Source organism: Entelurus aequoreus, linkage group LG15 (assembly GCF_033978785.1).
Source record: "Entelurus aequoreus isolate RoL-2023_Sb linkage group LG15, RoL_Eaeq_v1.1, whole genome shotgun sequence".
NCBI lineage: Eukaryota > Metazoa > Chordata > Actinopteri > Syngnathiformes > Syngnathidae > Entelurus > Entelurus aequoreus.
In genome coordinates this window covers 56895592-56916254 of record NC_084745.1, presented here as the reverse complement: position 1 = coordinate 56916254, position 20663 = coordinate 56895592, and the positions used below count along the sequence as shown (strand labels likewise).

The window sequence follows — 20663 nt, the reverse complement described above, 5'->3', positions numbered from 1 at the left end:
CAAAGCATTTTCTTGAATAAAAAAAAAAGTAAAACAATATAAAAACAGTTACATAGAAACTAGTAATGAATGAAAATGAGTAAAATGAAGTGTTAAAGGTTAGTAGTATTAGTGGAGCAGCAGCACGCACAATCATGTGTGCTTACGGACTGTATCCCTTGCAGACTGTATTGATATTAGGGCTGCAACAACTAATCGATTAAAATCGATTATTAAAATAGTTGCCGATTAATTTAGTCATCGATTCGTTGGATCTATGCGCATGCGCGAAGTTTTTATTTTTTTTAATTTTTTTTTTTTTTAATAAACCTTTAATTTATAAACTGCAACATTAACAAACAGCTGAGAAACAATAATCAAAATAAGTATGGTGCCAGTATGCTGTTTTTTTTTCAATAAAATACTGGATAGGATAGAAATGTAGTTTGTCTCTTTTGTCCGACTATTAATCGATTAATCGGAGTAATAATCGACAGATTAATCGATTATCAAATTAATCGCTAATTGCAGCCCTAATTGATATATATTGATATATAATGTAGGAAGAAGAATATTAATAACAGAAAGAAACAACCCTTTTGTGTGAATGGGGGAGGGAGGTTTTTTGGCTTGGTGCACTAATTGTAAGTGTATCTTGTGTTTTTTATGTTGATTTAATTAAAAAAAACAAAAAAAAAACGACACGGATAATAAAAAAAACGATACCGATAATTTCCGATATTACATTTTAAAGCATTTATCGGCCGATAATATCCGCAGGCCGATATTATCGGACATCTCTATACAATATAGATGTTTACATTTTGGGAATTCACTAATACCAACTGTGAGCATGCTATTGTTAGCATGCTAACAGTAGCATGCTAGCTTTGTGTCCAATCCAGCAGATTATTTAGATGTTTACATTTTGAGATTTCACTAATGCCAACTGTGAGCATGCTAACAGTAGCATGCTAGCTTTGTGTCCAATCCAGCAGGTTATTTAGATGTTTACATTTTGAGATTTCACTAATGCCAACTGTATCATGCTATTGTTAGCATAGCACTGTTAGCATGTGGTCGTGGATACATGAAGATGCGTGTTATGTTCCAACATGATTTGTCACATGCTGCATGCTAAAGATGATGACTTCCTGGTGATGTCATTGTGGTGTGAGTTGAGAGCGGTGAGTTTAAATATACACACGACCTGCTGCACGTCTATATTAGGTGGCGCTAGCGCGGGCCTGTTGCATTTTAGGAGCAGGTGACTGGACATTCCTTCCTGTATTAGGCCTGACACTTTAGCGTGGGGGTGCACAACCACAGCCAAGGGAGCGAGGGAGCGCTGCCAAGTAACTCTCCGACTGGAAAATCTCATTAAATGTTGCTCACCTGCGAGGAAACACGCTTGGAAACTCCAACTAAACGCTGAGTGAGCCCATTAGCACAACAACACACACTGACTAATCAAAGAACATGCAGGACATTTTGATAGTTTTCACCTTCAACACAATGTTTACATTTTTTTGTTTAAACAACTAGAAAATGTCGTTTCAGTAGAAGTTTTGTGTGAATGCTGAAGAGCCAAAGCAGAACTGAAATGCTAACAGTTAGCACGCTGGTCAGAAAGAGTCAAGTAGCAAAAAGGATGAGCAAAACCAGCTAAAAAAAATGCATGCTAACAGTACTTTGCTAACAATAGCATGCTAACTAGGGCTGTGAATCTTTGGGTGTCCCACGATTTGATTCAATATTGATTCTTGGGGTCACGATTCGATTCAAAATCGATTTTTTTTCAATTCAACATGATTTTGGATTCAAAAAGGATATTTTCCCGATTGAAAAGGATTGTCTATTGATGGAATACATAGATCTCAGCAGGATCTACCCCAGTCTGCTCACATGCAAGCAGAGTAGTAAAGCTTTTATAATTGTAAAGGACAATGTTTTATCAACTGCTTGCAATTATGTACATTTGTTTTAAAATTATTTATTTATTTATAACTATTAAATGAACCAAAAATATGACTTATTTTATCTTTGTGAAAATATTGGACACAGTGTGTTGTCAAGCTTATGAGATGCGATGCAAGTGTAAGCCACTGTGACACTATTGTTCTTTTTTATAAATCGAATTTAATTTTAATCACTGCTATGTTGAAATTGTAACTAATATTGATACTGTTGTTGATCATTTTCATTTTTGTTTCACTACTTTTGGTTTGTTGTGTGTGGTGTTTGTGTCTCCTCTCAATTGCTCTGTTTATTGCACTTCTGAGTGTTGCTGGGTCAGGTTTGCTTTCGGAATTGGATTGCATTTTTATGGTATTGCTGTGTATTGTTTTGTTGGATTGATTGGTTAAACATTATTTTATATATATATATATTTTTTTTAATAATAAAAAAAAATTAAAAAATCGATTTTTAATAAATGAGAATCGATTCTAAATCGCACAACGTGAGAATCGCAATTCGAATTCGAATCTATTTTTTCCCGCACCCCTAATGCTAACAGTTGTTATGAGTTGAATACCAAAATGTAAACAGCTGAATTAGCCAGAAAGAAAAGCACACAGAAAAAAGCTAACATGCTAATGTAAGTATGCTAAAACGCTAACTGTAACATGTCAAGTACAACATATATATTACTGTCTGTGTACCTGTACAGGCCATTTTTGCTAGTTTTCACCTTCAAAACCAGTAAAATATGTAGATTAAAAAACTATATAAATTAGACAATGCAACTAACAGTATTTTGCTAACAATAGCATGCTCACAGTTGTTATGAGTGAAGTACTCAAATGTAAACAGCTAAATATCTGCTGAATTAGCAAAAAAAAAAAAAAAAAACTAGCATGCTAATGCTAGCAAGGTAAAACGCAAACTGTAACGTGTGCAATGGTTATTACGTATATGTCTAGGTTGTGTGCTTGGCTGTTGTGTAGCTGCTAGCTAGCATGTTTACCTTTTGTAAATGACTATCAAAATAGAAGAAATGATGCGCTTATCAGAGGACTTTAGATCTTAACTGGCTTTGCATGAGTACTGCTTGTATCGCACATGATATCACACACAAGTAAACACACTGCAGGACTGATTGTATCGCACATGATATCACACACAAGTAAGCACGCTGCAGGACTGATTGTATCGCACATGATATCACACATGAGTAAACGCACTGTAGGACTGCTTGTATCACACATGATATCACACACGAGTAAACACGCTGCAGGAATGCTTGTATCGCACATGATATCACACATAAGTAAACACGCCGCAGGACTGCTTGTATCGCCCATGATATCACACACACGAGTAAACACGCTGCAGGACTGCTTGTATCGCACATGATATCACACAGGAGTAAACACGCTGCAGGACTGCTTGTATCGCACATGATATCACACACAAGTAAACACTGCACGACTGATTGTATCACACATGATATCACACACAAGTAAACACTCTGCAGGACTGCTTGTATCACACATGATATCACACACGAGTAAACACGCTGCAGGAATGCTTGTATCGCACATGATATCACACACAAGTAAACACGCCGCAGGACTGCTTGTATCGCCCATGATATCACACACAAGTAAACACGCCGCAGGACTGCTTGTATCGCCCATGATATCACACACGAGTAAACACGCTGCAGGACTGCTTGTATCGCACATGATATCACACAGGAGTAAACACGCTGCAGGACTGCTTGTATCACACATGATATCACACACAAGTAAACACTGCAGGACTGCTTGTATTGCCCATGATATCACACACACGAGTAAACACGCTGCAGGACTGCTTGTATCGCACATGATATCACACATGAGTAAACGCGCTGTAGGACTGCTTGTATCACACATGATATCACACACGAGTAAACACGCTGCAGGAATGCTTGTATCGCACATGATATCACACACAAGTAAACACGCCGCAGGACTGCTTGTATCGCCCATGATATCACACACACGAGTAAACACGCTGCAGGACTGCTTGTATCGCACATGATATCACACAGGAGTAAACACGCTGCAGGACTGCTTGTATCGCACATGATATCACACACAAGTAAACACTGCACGACTGATTGTATCACACATGATATCACACACAAGTAAACACTCTGCAGGACTGATTGTGTCGCACATGATATCACACATGAGTAAACGCACTGTAGGACTGCTTGTATCACACATGATATCACACACGAGTAAACACGCTGCAGGAACGCTTGTATCGCACATGATATCACACACAAGTAAACACGCCGCAGGACTGCTTGTATCGCCCATGATATCACACACACGAGTAAACACGCTGCAGGACTGCTTGTATCGCACATGATATCACACAGGAGTAAACACGCTGCAGGACTGCTTGTATCGCACATGATATCACACACTTTACACACAATCAATACACTACTAACAATAGAGTACACAACCGTCAATGTTTTCGACTGCAATCATGTTCAATGATTATTACCTGTGACTAGCTTGGTGCTATTGTGTGCTTAGCTGTTGTGTAGCTGTCATCTCATCTCCATGCATTTCCTGCATCTAAATCTCTCATGTTCCTCTGTGAAATATGTTTGCTCAACATTCCATCATGCTAACCTTAACTTGTGCATTCCATCATGCTAACCTTAACTTGTACATTCCATCATGCTAACCTTAACTTGTACATTCCGTCATGCTAACCTTAACTTGTACATTCCATCATGCTAACCTTAACTTGTGCATTCCATCATGCTAACCTTAACTTGTACATTGTGTCATTACAAATATGCATGAAAACACTCCTTTAGTAAGCAATAATAGTTTTAGTTATATTGTAAAACTTACAAACGTTGCTCGGGGTGATGAATGAAGAATCCATACGAGTAGAAACGCTATGGACCGGTGCAACAAACAAGACAGGAAGTCCAAAAGATGGCGCCATGGCACAAACAACAACAACAACACTCCTTTACAGTGTTGAAAACTATTTGTTGAACACAAAACATTATTTAGCCACACCCTTTTATTAGCCGCCGGGTTCAAAGCGTAGGGAAAAAGAATATATGTGGTCAATTGTATTGTGTTCAACTCATTGTCAAAGTATAGTTAGTCAGAGTACTACATGTTGTCTGACTTGATCTAGGAAGGCTGCTGCTCTACCACATGGACCTCACCTTGGGACCACATACTTGAGGTCTGGATGGAAACGCTTTGTTGGCGCTGGCATTCTTGTAGCGGTTAGCATGAAAATAGCACTGTGGCGTTCAGGGACAGACTGTGTGTCGGCAAAGTTTGTACTCATGTCTCAATGTTTGTGGTACTTCCTAGTACTCTGCTCCCAGGTGGAGAAGTACTTCTATAGTAGTACATGTCCTCCTAATACAAGACAGGAGGAAAAGTACTTTCATGTACTCTATTGTAGTACATACAATAGTAGTACATGTCCTCCTAATACAAGACAGGAGGAGAAGTACTTTCATGTACTCTATTGTAGTACATACAATAGTAGTACATGTCCTCCTAATACAAGACAGGAGAAGTACTTTCATGTACTCTGTTATTGTAGTACATACAATAGTAGTACATGTCCTCCTATTACAAGACAGGAGGAGAAGTATTTTCATGTACTCTATTGTAGTACATACAATAGTAGTACATGTCCTCCTAATACAAGGCAGGAGGAGAAGTACTTTCATGTACTCTATTGTAGTACATACAATAGTAGTACATGTCCTCCTAATACAAGACAGGAGGAGAAGTACTTTCATGTACTCTATTATTGTAGTACATACAATAGTAGTACATGTCCTCCTAATACAAGACAGGAGGAGAAGTACTTTCATGTACTCTGTTATTGTAGTACATACAATAGTAGTACATGTCCTCCTATTACAAGACAGGAGGAGAAGTATTTTCATGTACTCTATTGTAGTACATACAATAGTAGTACATGTCCTCCTAATACAAGGAAGGAGGAGAAGTACTTTCATGTACTCTATTGTAGTACATACAATAGTAGTACATGTCCTCCTAATACAAGACAGGAGGAGAAGTACTTTCATGTACTCTATTATTGTAGTACATACAATAGTAGTACATGTCCTCCTAATACAAGACAGGAGGAGAAGTACTTTCATGTACTCTGTTATTGTAGTACATACAATAGTAGTACATGTCCTCCTAATACAAGACAGGAGAAGTACTTTCATGTACTCTGTTATTGTAGTACATACAATAGTAGTACATGTTCTCAACTAAACTACAATCCTCAGCTAAAATGTCTGTGTACTAGTAGTAGTAATATTTAGTATAATATACTTTGTAAGGGAACAAAGGGTACATTTGCATATTCATTATTATTGTATTATATTATTATTAAATATTACATTTTGAAAAAAAAATTTGGGTGACAATATTGCATATTTTGTGTGTTTGCCTTAAACCAGACAAAAAACAAACGTTAATAAAAAAAAAAAGAACTGACAGATGTGAAGTTGATCTAAAGATTGAAGTGTTGAAAGTAAAAAAAATAAATAAAACGTATGAATTATTTTTATGAGTGGGACCCCTCAATCATTTTAGTGGGAATAAAAATATTGTCTTTGCTCAAAAAATAATAATGAATCAAAATCAATGTTATGAAGTATTGACATGTTTAAGACTCCAATTAAATCACATTGAAAATTACACTTTGAAATATTTTATAAAGAAAATATTTCATATTTTCTGTTTGCTATAAAAAGTTTCCTATGACAAAAAGGACATAAAACAAACAAGAAAACATTAAAAAAAAAAAAAAAATAAAAAAAAAATATTCAAATCAACAGATAGAAGTACAGAGCCCCTAAAGGGACATGGGGGCAAAAAAATGTATTTAAGTGTTTTTATTTATTTGTATTTTTTAGACATGTATCTCGTGCGCATGAGAAAGTTTTTATAAAGTTATAAAAAAAAAAATTAAAAAATTATAATTTAAAAAAAAATGTATTTTATAACTTTATCAAAAGTTTCTCGTGCGCACGAGAAACTTGTTATAAAGTTATAAAAAAAAAAAATTCATATTTTGTGTTTGCTATAAAAAGTTTCCTATAACAAAAAGGACATAAAACAAACAAGAAAACATTAAAAAAATAAAAACGGCAAAAAAATGTATTTAAACGTTTTTATTTATTTGTATTTTTTAGACATGTATCTCGTTTGCATGAGAAAGTTTTTATAAAGTTATAAAAAAAAAATTACAAAAATTATAATTTAAAAAACTTTTTTTTTTTATAACTTTATCAAAAGTTTCTCGTGCGCACGAGAAACTTGTTATAAAGTTATAAAAAAAAAAGTTTAATATTTTGTGTTTGCTATAAAAAGTTTCCTATGACAAAAAGGACATAAAACAAACAAGAAAACATTCAACAAAAAAAAATGTAAAAAAAATATTCAAATCAACAGATACAAGTACAGAGCCCCTAAAGGGACATGGGGGAAAAAAAATGTATTTTAATTTTTTGATTTATTTGTATTTTTTAGACATGTATCTCGTGCGCGTGAGAAAGTTTTTATAAAGTTATAAAAAAATTAATTAAAAAATTATAATTAAATTTTTTTTTTTTTTTATAACTTTATCAAAAGTTTCTCGTGCGCACGAGAAACTTGTTATAAAGTTATTAAAAAAAAAAAAAAATGTATATATACATTTTTTTATTTTTTTTATTTTTTTTAGACATGTATCTCGTGCGCACCAGATAGTTTCTCATGCACACGAGATACATGTCTTAAAAAAAATAATACTTTTTTTTTATAATTTCTCGAGACACATGTCTAAAAAAAAAATTTTTTTTATTGTTTTTATTTATTTTTTATAACTTTATAAAAAGTTTCTCGTGCGCACGAGACATTTTCTCGTGCGCACAAGATATTTTCTAGTGTGTACGAGATACATGTCTAAAAAAAAGATACATGAATAATTATAAAAACTTTAAACTTTGGGGTAGGCAACCTAAGGCTCTGGAGCCAGATGTGGCTCTTTTGATGACTGCATCTGGCTCTCAGATCAATCTTAGCTGACATTGCTTAACACCATAAGTAATGATTAATTCCGCTGGTAATCACGGTGTTAAAAAATAACGTTCAAAAAATAACGTTCAAAATATAAAACATTCTCATGCATTTTAATCCATCCATCCATTTTCTACCGCACCTGTTTAAGAAGTTGCATTAATAGTAAGAAGTAATTTCTTTATTATTGGTTAGTTTCAGAATAACAATGTTATTAAAAAGAATAAGATACTTATTATACTCTAAAAATGTTGGTCTTACTTAAAAATGCACACATTTAGTTGTATTCAGTGTTCAAACATATTATATGGCTCTCACGGAAATACACTTTCAAATATTTGGCTTTCATGGCTCTCTCAGCCCAAAAGGTTCCCGACCCCTGCTTTAGGGGCTCCGTATGGATGTCAAGTTGATCTAAAGATTTCAAAAATTAAAATGTAAGACTTTTTTACCACTTTTATGAGTGGGACCCTTTTGGATCCCACTCATGTGAAGTTATTTTATTTTTTTTTTTAAATCTAAAATGGCTCGTTATACCAGCTAGCTAACACGCTTGTAGCTAGTAGGCTAAGATGTCAGACTAGCAATAAACAAACTTCACTACAATTTACTTCATTTCATGAATGATTAGACAGTTTATCTATTTTCAGGACTTACTTTAGCATGTTAAAAATGTTTTTAGATTGTTCATCATGCGAGCTAGCTAACACGCTTGTAGCTAGTAAGCTAAGATGTCAGACTAGCAGTAAACAAACTTCACTACAATTTACTTCATTTCATGAATGATTAGACAGTTTATCTATTTTCAGGACTTACTTTAGCATGTTAAAAATGTTTTTAGATTGTTCATCATGCGAGCTAGCTAACACGCTTGTAGCTAGTAGGCTAAGATGTCAGACTAGCAGTAAACAAACTTCATGACAATTTACTTACATTTAGAAAATTTACATTAGCATGTTTTGAAAGCTGTTTTTATTTTGAGAAGCACCTCATTTCCTAAGCCGTGTCTCCCGCCGCTATGTGAGCGTTAGCGTTTGGAGGCTACCTTGAATCCCTTTTCTGTATTCCAGTCATGTTTGCTTTAGCTGCCATGGATTGTGGCACATTAGCTCAATCAATAGCATGTTTGAGGAGTAATGTGTGATCTAGGGATACAGGTCACGGACCAGCGAAACGCTTGATTATTTGTTGTGATCTAGGGATACAGGTCACGGACCAGCTAAACGCTTGATTATTTGTCGGACACGCTAAACTTGGAGGAGTTTGATAAGAGCGTGGCCTCCCCCGCCTGGCGATGAGTCGTTTCTCGCGTGCGTAGGAGTGGTCCCGCTGCCGCCCGTTAGCATGCTAGCGCTAATAGGGGCAGCTGTCGGCCTTACAGCTTTTGTTGGTGCGACACCGACACCTTTGTTGCAGAGCTGCCGACCATTTGGCAGGAAGATGATCTGTTCCTCCAACATGACACCACCCACCCACCAACCATTTATCCTTTCTCTCTGCACTCGTGCTTCATCCTTTTCTCCTCCTCCTCTTCTTTCTGATTGTTTTTTTTATTGGCCCGCCATACATTCTAAAGACAAAACAAAAGCATCGCAGAGTAGAACATTCCAGAGACGAATGGGATATAAGATCTGGGGAGAAATTAGCTGCATGTGAATGCTGAAATGCTAACATTTAGAATGCATCAAGTACCAAGTCATATGACTTTGAAGCATATGAATGTAAAATTAGCTTAACAATTAGCATGCTACTCTTAGTATGCTAAAATGTTACCATTAGCATGCGCCACGTACCAAGTCATACGACTATTATGCATGTAAGATTAGCTAAAACGTTAGTATGCTAATTTTGTTATACTTGCATATTAATGTTGGCATGCTAACAGTTCAAATGCGCCAATGACTATTAAGCATATGCATGTAAAATTAGCAAATAAGTTAGCATGCTTATGTTGGTATGCTAACATCAATAGCATGCTAACAGTTAGCGTGTGTCAAGTATTAAGTTGTATGATTCTGGGTGTTCGGCTGCAAAATTGGCTAAAAAAAGTTAGCATGCCGATGTCTGGATCTGAGAATGCTAACGTTAGCAAGCTAACAGTTAGCGTGTGTCAAGTATTAAGTTGTATGATTCTGGGTGTTCGGCTGCAAAATTGGCTAAAAAAAGTTAGCATGCCGATGTCTGGATCTGAGAATGCTAACGTTAGCATGCTAACAGTTAGCGTGTGTCAAGTATTAAGGTTTGATTCTGAGGTGTTTGGCTGCAAAATTGGCCAAAAAAGTTAGCACACTTTATCACACACATCCTTGTTTTTTTTTTTTTTTCAAAATCAAACTAACTTCCTGTCATCTTCCCCAGTCATCAGCTACAACAATGCGGCGGAGGCGGCCACAGACTCTGACGATGAGGACAAGCTGCACATCGTGGAGGAGGAAGGCAGCCTGGCGGACTGCGACAGCACCCTGCCAGACCAGGACCACCCCAGGGGGCTCTGGGACCCAGGTGAGACCGGCTGGACGCTCCAGGGTCCCACCCACACATCACACGCTTCAAGTAACACCATATACACCACTCATAGGCAAAATGAGCAAAAAAAAAAAAAATGCTAACAATAGCATGCTTACAGTTAGCATTAGTGAAAAACTCAAATATATGACCATGAGGTGTATACTTGCTAAACTAAGCTTTAAAAAGTGTGCAAATATATTACTCTGGACAAAATGTTACAAATACTTAGCATGCATCAAGTAGCAAAATATGACGGCAGTGTATACACACACAAAGTTAGCACAAAAAAGTTAGCATGCTAACAGGTATACTTTGTCAAGTACCAAAATATATTACTCTGGGAGGTACACATCTGTACTAAATGCTACAAATACTTAGCCTGCATCAAGTAGCAAAATATGACAGAGGTGTATACACACACAAAGTTAGCACAAAAAATGTTAGCATTCTAACGTTAGCAATACTTTGTCAAGTACCAAAATATTTTACTCTGGGAGGTACACATCTGTACAAAATGTTACAAATACTTAACATGCATCAAGTAGCAAAATATGACAGAGGTGTATACACACACAAAAGTAACACAACAAAAAGTTAGCATACCATTGTTAGCATGCATCAAGTAGCAAAATATGACTGGAGGTGTAAACCTACAAAATTAGTTAAAAGAAAAAAAAGGCCAGCATACTCATGTTAGCATGCTAACTGGTAGACATTTGACGCTAAGGTGTTTACCTGCAAAATTTTCCAAAAAGCTAGCATGCTAATCTTATAATGCTAACGATTTTGTCGCAGGCCGTTAAAAATGTGCTACTTGAGTATGTTGTCTACTTTACTGTCAGCCAGCTCACGTGTGTGTGTGTGTGTGTGTGTGTGTGTGTGTGTGTGTGTGTGTGTGTGTGTGTGTGTGTGTGTGTGTGTGTGTGTGTGTGTGTGTGTGTGTGTGTGTGTGTGTGTGTGTGTGTGTGTGTGTGTGTGTGAGTGAGGAAACAGGTAGCAGGTGTGTAGCGAGGTTGCAGGCGACACAGGAAGTGTGACGTCACAGCGAGACAATGCTTGAAAAATGTGGCAATTGTGCAACTCGGAAAAATGTCCCATTCATTTCAATGGGAACTTCCTGGAAATTTGGGGAAAAGCGGGATTTAAAAAAAAATGATTTAGGAGCGTGAATGTCCTGAATGAGCTGAATTGGTTGGTGTTGGAATTGTTTAAATCAGTCAAGAAATGTTGAAGTTGTAACAGTTTTTTAATTGAGAAATGCTATTACGGAATTTGGGGAAAACTGGGAATTTTTCAAGTTCTTAAACCAACTTCAGTTTTTGTCCTGACTAAAAGGAATGTTTTGACAGTGGAACACTTGAAATGTGAAAGGAGTCATCGCTGATTAGAAATCAACAGGAATTCCTGGAAATGTGTTGAATGTGGAAACACGGTTGTTTAAATTTCCAGGATGAGTTGATGGTGGAATGGTTGGAATAGGTTGAAAAATTTGAGAATTGTGGAAGTTTGAAAATGGATCATTCATTTTGAATGGGGAAAATGTCCCTAAAAACTGGGAATTTTAGGAAATCCAGGAATTTGTTTTTACAATTGTTGAAGTAGAGCACACAATTCCCGAACAAACTGAATATTTTGATGTCGGAACAGTTTGAATCGGATTAAAAATGTGGGAGTTGTGGAACTTTGAGAAATGTCCCATTATTTTCAATGGCAGTTTCATGGAAATTTGGGAATTTAGGGAAAAGCGGGACATTTTTTGAAAATTCCCCCCAAAAATAATTGAATGCTCTGAATGAGTTGAAATGGTTGGTGTTGGAATTTTTCTAATCGGTCGAGAAATGTTGAAGTATAATTTTTTTTACTGAGAAGTGGTTTTACGAAAATTTCGGGAAAAGCGGGAATTTTTCCAGTTCAAAAAACAACTTCAGTTTTTGTCCTGACGAAGAGGAATGTTTTGACGGTGGAACGCTTGAAATGGGTTGAAAAATGTAAAAGGAGTCATAGCACTAAAAAAGGTGTGAAATAAGGTTAGAAAAAAACAGGAATTCCTGGAAATTTGTTAAATGTGGAAAAATGGTTGTTTAAATTTCCGGGATGATTTGAATGTGTTGAAGGTGGAATGCTTTGAATGTGTTGAAAAATGTGGGAATTGTGGAAGTTTGAAAAATGGATCATTCATTTTGAATGGGGAAGATGTCCCTAAAAACTGGGAATTTTAGGAAATCCAGGAATTAGTTTTTAATCCAGGAATATTTTGATGTTGGAATGGTTTGAATCAGATAAAAAATGTGGGAGTTGTGTAACTTTGAAAAATGTCCCATTATTTTCAATGGCAATTTCATGGAAATTTAGGGAAAAGCGGGAATTTTTTTGAAAATGCTAAAAAAAAAAATGGAATGCTCTGAATGAGTTGAAATGGTTGGTGTTAGAATTGTTCTAATTGGTCGAGAAATGTTGAAGTAGTAACATTTTTTACTGAGAAGTGGTTTTATGGAATTCCGGGAAAACCGGGAATTTTTCCAGTTCAAAAAACAACTTCAGTTTTTGTCCTGACGAAGAGAAATGTTTTGACGGTGGAACGCTTGAAATGGGTTGAAAATGTGAAAGGAGTGATAGCACTAAAAAAGGTGTGAAATAAGGTTAGAAAAAACAGGAATTCCTGGAAATTTGTTAAATGTGGAAAAATGGTTGTTTAAATTTCCGGGATGATTTGAATGTGTTGAAGGTGGAATGCTTTGAATAGCTTGAAAAATGTGGAAAATGTGGAAGTTTGAAAAATGGATCATGCATTTTGAATGGGGAAGATGTCCCTAAAAACTGGGAATTTTAGGAAATCCAGGAATTTGTTTTTATAATTGTTGAAGTAGAGCACACAATTCCTGAACAGGTGGAATATTTTGATGTTGGAACACTTTGAATCAGATAAAAAATGTGGGAGTTGTGGAACTTTGAAAAATGTCCCATTATTTTCAATGGCAATTTCATGGAAATTTAGGGAAAAGCGGGAATTTTTTTGAAAATGCTAAAAAAAAAAAAGTAATGCTCTGAATGAGTTGAAATGGTTGGTGTTAGAATTGTTCTAATCGGTCGAGAAATGTAGAAGTAGTAAAAAATTTTACTGAGAAGTGGTTTTATGGAATTCTGGGAAAACCGGGAATTTTTCCAGTTCAAAAAACAACTTCAGTTTTTGTCCTGACTAAGAGAAATGTTTTGACTGTGGAACGCTTGAAATGGGTTGAAAAATGTGAAAGGAGTCATTGCACTAAAAAAGGTTGGAAATAAGGTTAGAAAAAAAAATGGAAATCCTGGAAATTTGTTGAACAAAGACATATGGTTGTTTGAATGTCCAGGGTGAGTGGAATATGTTGAAGGTGCAATGGGTTGAATCGGTTGAAAAATGTGGCAATTGTGGAAGTTTGAAAAATAGATCATTCATGTTGAATAGAGAAAATGTCCCTAAAAACTGGAAATTCTTGGAAATGCGGGAATTTTTTACATTTTTTATAATTGTTGAATTAGAGCACACAATTCCTGAACAGGCTGAATATTCTTAAGTTGGAATGCTTTGAATCATAGAAAATTTGTGGGAGTTGTGGAACTTTGAAAAATGTCCCATTCTTTTCAGTGGGAATTTCATGGAAATTTGGGAATTTTGGGAAAAGAGAGAATTTTTTTTTATAAAAGCTAAAACATTTGAATGTTCTGAATGAGTTGACATGGTTGGTGCTGCAGTTTTTCAAATCGGTCGAGAAATGTTGTAGTAAAATATTTCACTGAGAAATGGTATTATGGAATTCCTGGAATTTCTGGAAAATCTGGAATTTTTCCAGTTCAAAAACAACTTCATTTTTTTGTCCTGATTAAGAGGTTGAAGTGGGTTGAAAAATGTGGAAGGAGTAGTCGCAAGAAAAAAGGGTGAAATGGGGTTTGGAAAACTGGGAATTTTGGCAATTCCTGGAATTTTTTTGAACATGGAAAAATAGTTTGAATGTCCAGGGTGAGTGGAATATGTTGAAGGTGCAATGGGTTGAATCGGTTGGAAAATGTGGGAATTGTGGAAGTTTGAAAAATGCATCATTCATGTTGAATGGGGAAATTGTTCCTAAAAACTGGAAATTCTTGGAAATGTGGGATTTAAAAAAAAAAAAAAAAATTGTAATTGTTGAATTACAGCACACAATTCCTGAACAGGCTGAATATTCTGAAGTTGGAACGGTTTGAATCATAGAAAAATTGTGGGAAATGTGGAACTTTGAAAAATGTCCCATTCTTTTCAGTGGGAATTTCATGGAAATTTGGGAATTTTGGGAAAAGAGAGAATTTTTTTAAATAAAAGCTAAAACATTTGAATGTTCTGAATGAGTTGACATGGTTGGTGCTGCAGTTTTTCAAATCGGTCGAGAAATGTTGTAGTAAAATATTTCACTGTGAAATGGTATTATGGAATTCCTGGAATTTCTGGAAAATCTGGAATTTTTCCAGTTCAAAAAACAACTTCATTTTTTTGTCCTGATTAAGAGGTTGAAGTGGGTTGAAAAATGGGGAAGGAGTAGTCGCAAGAAAAAAGGGTGAAAATAGGGTTTGGAAAACTGGGAATTCTGGCAATTCCTGGAATTTTTTTGAACATGGAAGAATAATAGTTTGAATGTCCAGGGTGAGTGGAATATGTTGAAGGTGCAATGGGTTGAATCGGTTGGGAAATGTGGGAATTGTGCAAGTTTGAAAAATAGATCATTCATGTTGAATAGAGAAAATGTCCCTAAAAACTGGAAATTCTTGGAAATGTGGGAATTTTTTTAAATTTATTTTTTATAATTGTTGAATTAGAGCACACAATTCCTGAACAGGCTGAATATTCTGAAGTTGGAACGGTTTGAATCATACAAAAAATTGTGGGAGTTGTGGAACTTTGAAAAATGTCCCATTCTTTTCAGTGGGAATTTCATGGAAATTTGTTATTTTCGGGAAAAGCGGGATTTTTTTTGAAAAAAAGCTAAAACAATTTAATGTTCGGAATGGTTTGGTGCTGCAGTTTTTCAAATCGGTCGAGAAATGTCCAAGTAGTATAATATTTCACTGAGAAATGGTATTATGGAATTCCTGGAATTTCGGGAAAATCTGGAATTTTTCCGGTTCAAAAAACAACTTCATTTTTTTGTCCTGATTAAGAGGTTGAAGTGGGTTGAAAAATGGGGAAGGAGTAGTCGCCAGAAAATAGGGTTTGGAAAACTGGGAATTCTGGCAATTCCTGGAATTTTTTTGAACATGGAAGAATAATAGTTTGAATGTCCAGGATGAGTGAAATATGTTGAAGGTGCAATGGGTTGAATCGGTTGGGAAATGTGGGAATTGTGGAAGTTTGAAAATGGATCATTCATGTTGAATGGGGAAATTGTCCCTAAAAACTGGAAATTCTTGGAAATGTGGGAATTTTTTAAAATTTATTTTTTATAATTGTTGAATTAGAGCACACAATTCCTGAACAGGCTGAATATTCTGAAGTTGGAACGCTTTGAATCATAGAAAAATTGTGGGAGTTGTGGAACTTTGAAAAATGTCCCATTCTTTTCAGTGGGAATTTCATGGAAATTTGGGAATTTTGGGAAAAGAGAGAATTTTTTTTATAAAAGCTAAAACATTTGAATGTTCTGAATGAGTTGAAATGGTTGGTGCTGCAGTTTTTCAAATCGGTCGAGAAATGTTGTAGTAAAATATTTCACTGAGAAATGGTATTATGGAATTCCTGGAATTTCGGGAAAATCTGGAATTTTTCCGGTTCAAAAAACAACTTCATTTTTTTGTCCTGATTAAGAGGTTGAAGTGGGTTGAAAAATGGGGAAGGAGTAGTCGCCAGAAAAAAGGGTGAAAATAGGGTTTGGAAAACTGGGAATTCTGGCAATTCCTGGAATTTATTTGAACATGGAAAAATAGTTTGAATGTCCAGGGTGAGTGGAATATGTTGAAGGTGCAATGGGTTGAATCGGTTGGAAAATGTGGGAATTGTGGAAGTTTGAAAAATAGATCATTCATGTTGAATAGAGAAAATGTCCCTAAAAACTGGAAATTCTTGGAAATTCGGGAATTTTTTACATTTTTTTATAATTGTTGAATTAGAGCACACAATTCCTGAACAGGCTGAATATTCTGAAGTTGGAACGGTTTGAATCATAGAAAAATTGTGGGAGTTGTGGAACTTTGAAAAATGTCCCATTCTTTTCAGTGGGAATTTCATGGAAATTTGTGATTTTCGGGAAAAGCGGGAATATTTTTTTTAAAAAGCTAAAACAATTTAATGTTCTGAATGGTTTGGTGCTGCAGTTTTTCAAATCGGTCGAGAAATGTCCAAGTAGTATAGTATTTCACTGAGAAATTGTATTATGGAATTCCTGGAATTTCGGGAAAATCTGGAATTTTTCCGGTTCAAAAAACAACTTCATTTTTTTGTCCTGATTAAGAGGTTGAAGTGGGTTGAAAAATGGGGAAGGAGTAGTCGCAAGAAAAAAGGGTTTGGAAAACTGGGAATTCTGGCAATTCCTGGAATTTTTTTGAAAATGGAAGAATAATAGTTTGAATGTCCAGGATGAGTGAAATATGTTGAAGGTGCAATGGGTTGAATCGGTTGGGAAATGTGGGAATTGTGGAAGTTTGAAAAATGGATCATTCATGTTGAATGGGGAAATTGTCCCTAAAAACTGGAAATTCTTGGAAATGTGGGAATTTTTTAAAATTTATTTTTTATAATTGTTGAATTAGAGCACACAATTCCTGAACAGGCTGAATATTCTGAAGTTGGAACGCTTTGAATCATAGAAAAATTGTGGGAGTTGTGGAACTTTGAAAAATGTCCCATTCTTTTCAGTGGGAATTTCATGGAAATTTGGGAATTTTGGGAAAAGAGAGAATTTTTTTTATAAAAGCTAAAACATTTGAATGTTCTGAATGAGTTGAAATGGTTGGTGCTGCAGTTTTTCAAATCGGTCGAGAAATGTTGTAGTAAAATATTTCACTGAGAAATGGTATTATGGAATTCCTGGAATTTCGGGAAAATCTGGAATTTTTCCGGTTCAAAAAACAACTTCATTTTTTTGTCCTGATTAAGAGGTTGAAGTGGGTTGAAAAATGGGGAAGGAGTAGTCGCCAGAAAAAAGGGTGAAAATAGGGTTTGGAAAACTGGGAATTCTGGCAATTCCTGGAATTTATTTGAACATGGAAAAATAGTTTGAATGTCCAGGGTGAGTGGAATATGTTGAAGGTGCAATGGGTTGAATCGGTTGGAAAATGTGGGAATTGTGGAAGTTTGAAAAATAGATCATTCATGTTGAATAGAGAAAATGTCCCTAAAAACTGGAAATTCTTGGAAATTCGGGAATTTTTTACATTTTTTTATAATTGTTGAATTAGAGCACACAATTCCTGAACAGGCTGAATATTCTGAAGTTGGAACGGTTTGAATCATAGAAAAATTGTGGGAGTTGTGGAACTTTGAAAAATGTCCCATTCTTTTCAGTGGGAATTTCATGGAAATTTGTGATTTTCGGGAAAAGCGGGAATATTTTTTTTAAAAAGCTAAAACAATTTAATGTTCTGAATGGTTTGGTGCTGCAGTTTTTCAAATCGGTCGAGAAATGTCCAAGTAGTATAGTATTTCACTGAGAAATTGTATTATGGAATTCCTGGAATTTCGGGAAAATCTGGAATTTTTCCGGTTCAAAAAACAACTTCATTTTTTTGTCCTGATTAAGAGGTTGAAGTGGGTTGAAAAATGGGGAAGGAGTAGTCGCAAGAAAAAAGGGTTTGGAAAACTGGGAATTCTGGCAATTCCTGGAATTTTTTTGAAAATGGAAGAATAATAGTTTGAATGTCCAGGATGAGTGAAATATGTTGAAGGTGCAATGGGTTGAATCGGTTGGGAAATGTGGGAATTGTGGAAGTTTGAAAAATGGATCATTCATGTTGAATGGGGAAATTGTCCCTAAAAACTGGAAATTCTTGGAAATGTGGGAATTTTTTTAAATTTATTTTTTATAATTGTTGAATTAGAGCACACAATTCCTGAACAGGCTGAATATTCTGAAGTTGGAACGGTTTGAATCATACAAAAAATTGTGGGAGTTGTGCAACTTTGAAAAATGTCCCATTCTTTTCAGTGGGAATTTCATGGAAATTTGGGAATTTTGGGAAAAGAGGGAATTTTTTTTAATAAAAGCTAAAACATTTGAATGTTCTGAATGAGTTGAAATGGTTGGTGCTGCAGTTTTTCAAATCGGTCGAGAAATGTTGTAGTAAAATATTTCACTGTGAAATGGTATTATGGAATTCCTGGAATTATGGGAAAATCTGGAATTTTTCCAGTTCAAAAAACAACTTCATTTTTTTGTCCTGATTAAGAGGTTGAAGTGGGTTGAAAAATGTGGAAGGAGTAGTCGCCAGAAAAAAGGGTGAAAATAGGGTTTGGAAAACTGGGAATTCTGGCAATTCCTGGAATTTTTTTGAACATGGAAAAATAGTTTGAATGTCCAGGGTGAGTGGAATATGTTGAAGGTGCAATGGGTTGAATCGGTTGGAAAATGTTGGAATTGTGGAAATTTGAAAAATGGATCATTCATGTTAAATGGGGAAATTGTTCCTAAAAACTGGAAATTCTTGGAAATGTGGGATTTAAAAAAAAATTTTTTTTATAATTGTTGAATTAGAGCACACAATTCCTGAACAGGCTGAATATTCTGAAGTTGGAACGGTTTGAATCATACAAAAAATTGTGGGAGTTGTGGAACTTTGAAAAATGTCCCATTCTTTTCAGTGGGAATTTCATGGAAATTTGGGAATTTTGGGAAAAGAGGGATTTTTTTTTTAATAAAAGCTAAAACAGTTGAAATGGTTGGTGCTGCAGTTTTTCAAATCGGTCGAGAAATGTTGTAGTAAAATATTTCACTGAGAAATGGTATTATGGAATTCCTGGAATTTCGGGAAAATCTGGAATTTTTCCGGTTCAAAAAACAACTTCATTTTTTTGTCCTGATTAAGAGGTTGAAGTGGGTTGAAAAATGGGGAAGGAAAAAAGGGTGAAAATAGGGTTTGGAAAACTGGGAATTCTGGCAATTCCTGGAATTTTTTTGAACATGGAAAAATGATAGTTTGAATGTCCAGGATGAGTGGAATATGTTGAAGGTGCAATGGGTTGAATTGGTTGGAAAATGTGGAAATGGTGGAAGTTTGAAAAATGGCCAATTTTTTTTGAATGGGAAAAATGTCCTGGAAATTTGGGAAATCTGGGAATTTTTGTAATTTGTCACGGGAACGCCTGCTATTCCCGAATAGGCTGAACACTTTGAATGCTTTGGAGCACTCACACAATTAAAGAATGAATTTATGAATGAAAGAAGGAAATCATCAGAAACGTGAGCGTGTAGCTAGCTAACTTAGCGTAGCAGCTAAAGGGTGTGCACACCTCACCTTTCCATTCTCCTAATATTACATTCATTGTAATAAAACCTTTTCAAAACAAAATCCACTCAACACTTTGAGAGCTATTGAAAAGACAATAAAATACTTATTAAAGTTACAATACTCAATTAAAGTGTGTCACAATGTTCATTTGTCCCAGGGTCCGTGAACACACCGAGTGAGGAAGTGTGTGTGTCTTCCAGTAATGTAAAAATGAATCAGTCTATTTTATGGAGGAATGTAGTGAATCATAGAACTGCCACCCAATGATATTCAAAAATATTGATTTTGAATCAAATCTTTACCCCCAAGAATGGAATCAAATCAAAGAGTCACATCTCTAGTATATATTATATTACTTTATTTTCATTTTACATGAAAAAAAAGCTCATATTGATGGTGTGGCGGCTAATATTTTGGTGTGGTGCTTCGGTCTACAATCAAATACATTGAAAGGGAAACCCTGCCTAGTTCCTTCAAAGCCTGATTCAGAGTAGGTCTGGGTTCTTTCCTAAGTTGAAGCTCCTTCTGCCGGTGCTGATGAAATCCTCAGCAAACAAGCAAGCTGCCATGAAACATGTCCGCCACCCACTAATCTCCTCCTCGGTCTAACCCACTTTGCTGCAAATGAAAGTCTCCTGGTGGGACTGTGGCACTAAACTC

The 20663-nt window shown here is 35.5% G+C and overlaps 1 protein-coding gene across 1 annotated transcript in view; it reads left to right on the top strand.

Annotated features, from left to right (window-relative positions):
* LOC133630335 (zinc finger E-box-binding homeobox 1-like) overlaps positions 1–20663 on the top strand; it is a 111344-nt gene that overhangs the window by 66157 nt on the left and 24524 nt on the right. Inside the window, exon 2 of the mRNA XM_062021897.1 lies at positions 10407–10550. Within this exon, the coding sequence (XP_061877881.1) occupies positions 10407–10550 (144 nt within the window). The remainder of the gene's footprint in view (positions 1–10406; positions 10551–20663) is intronic.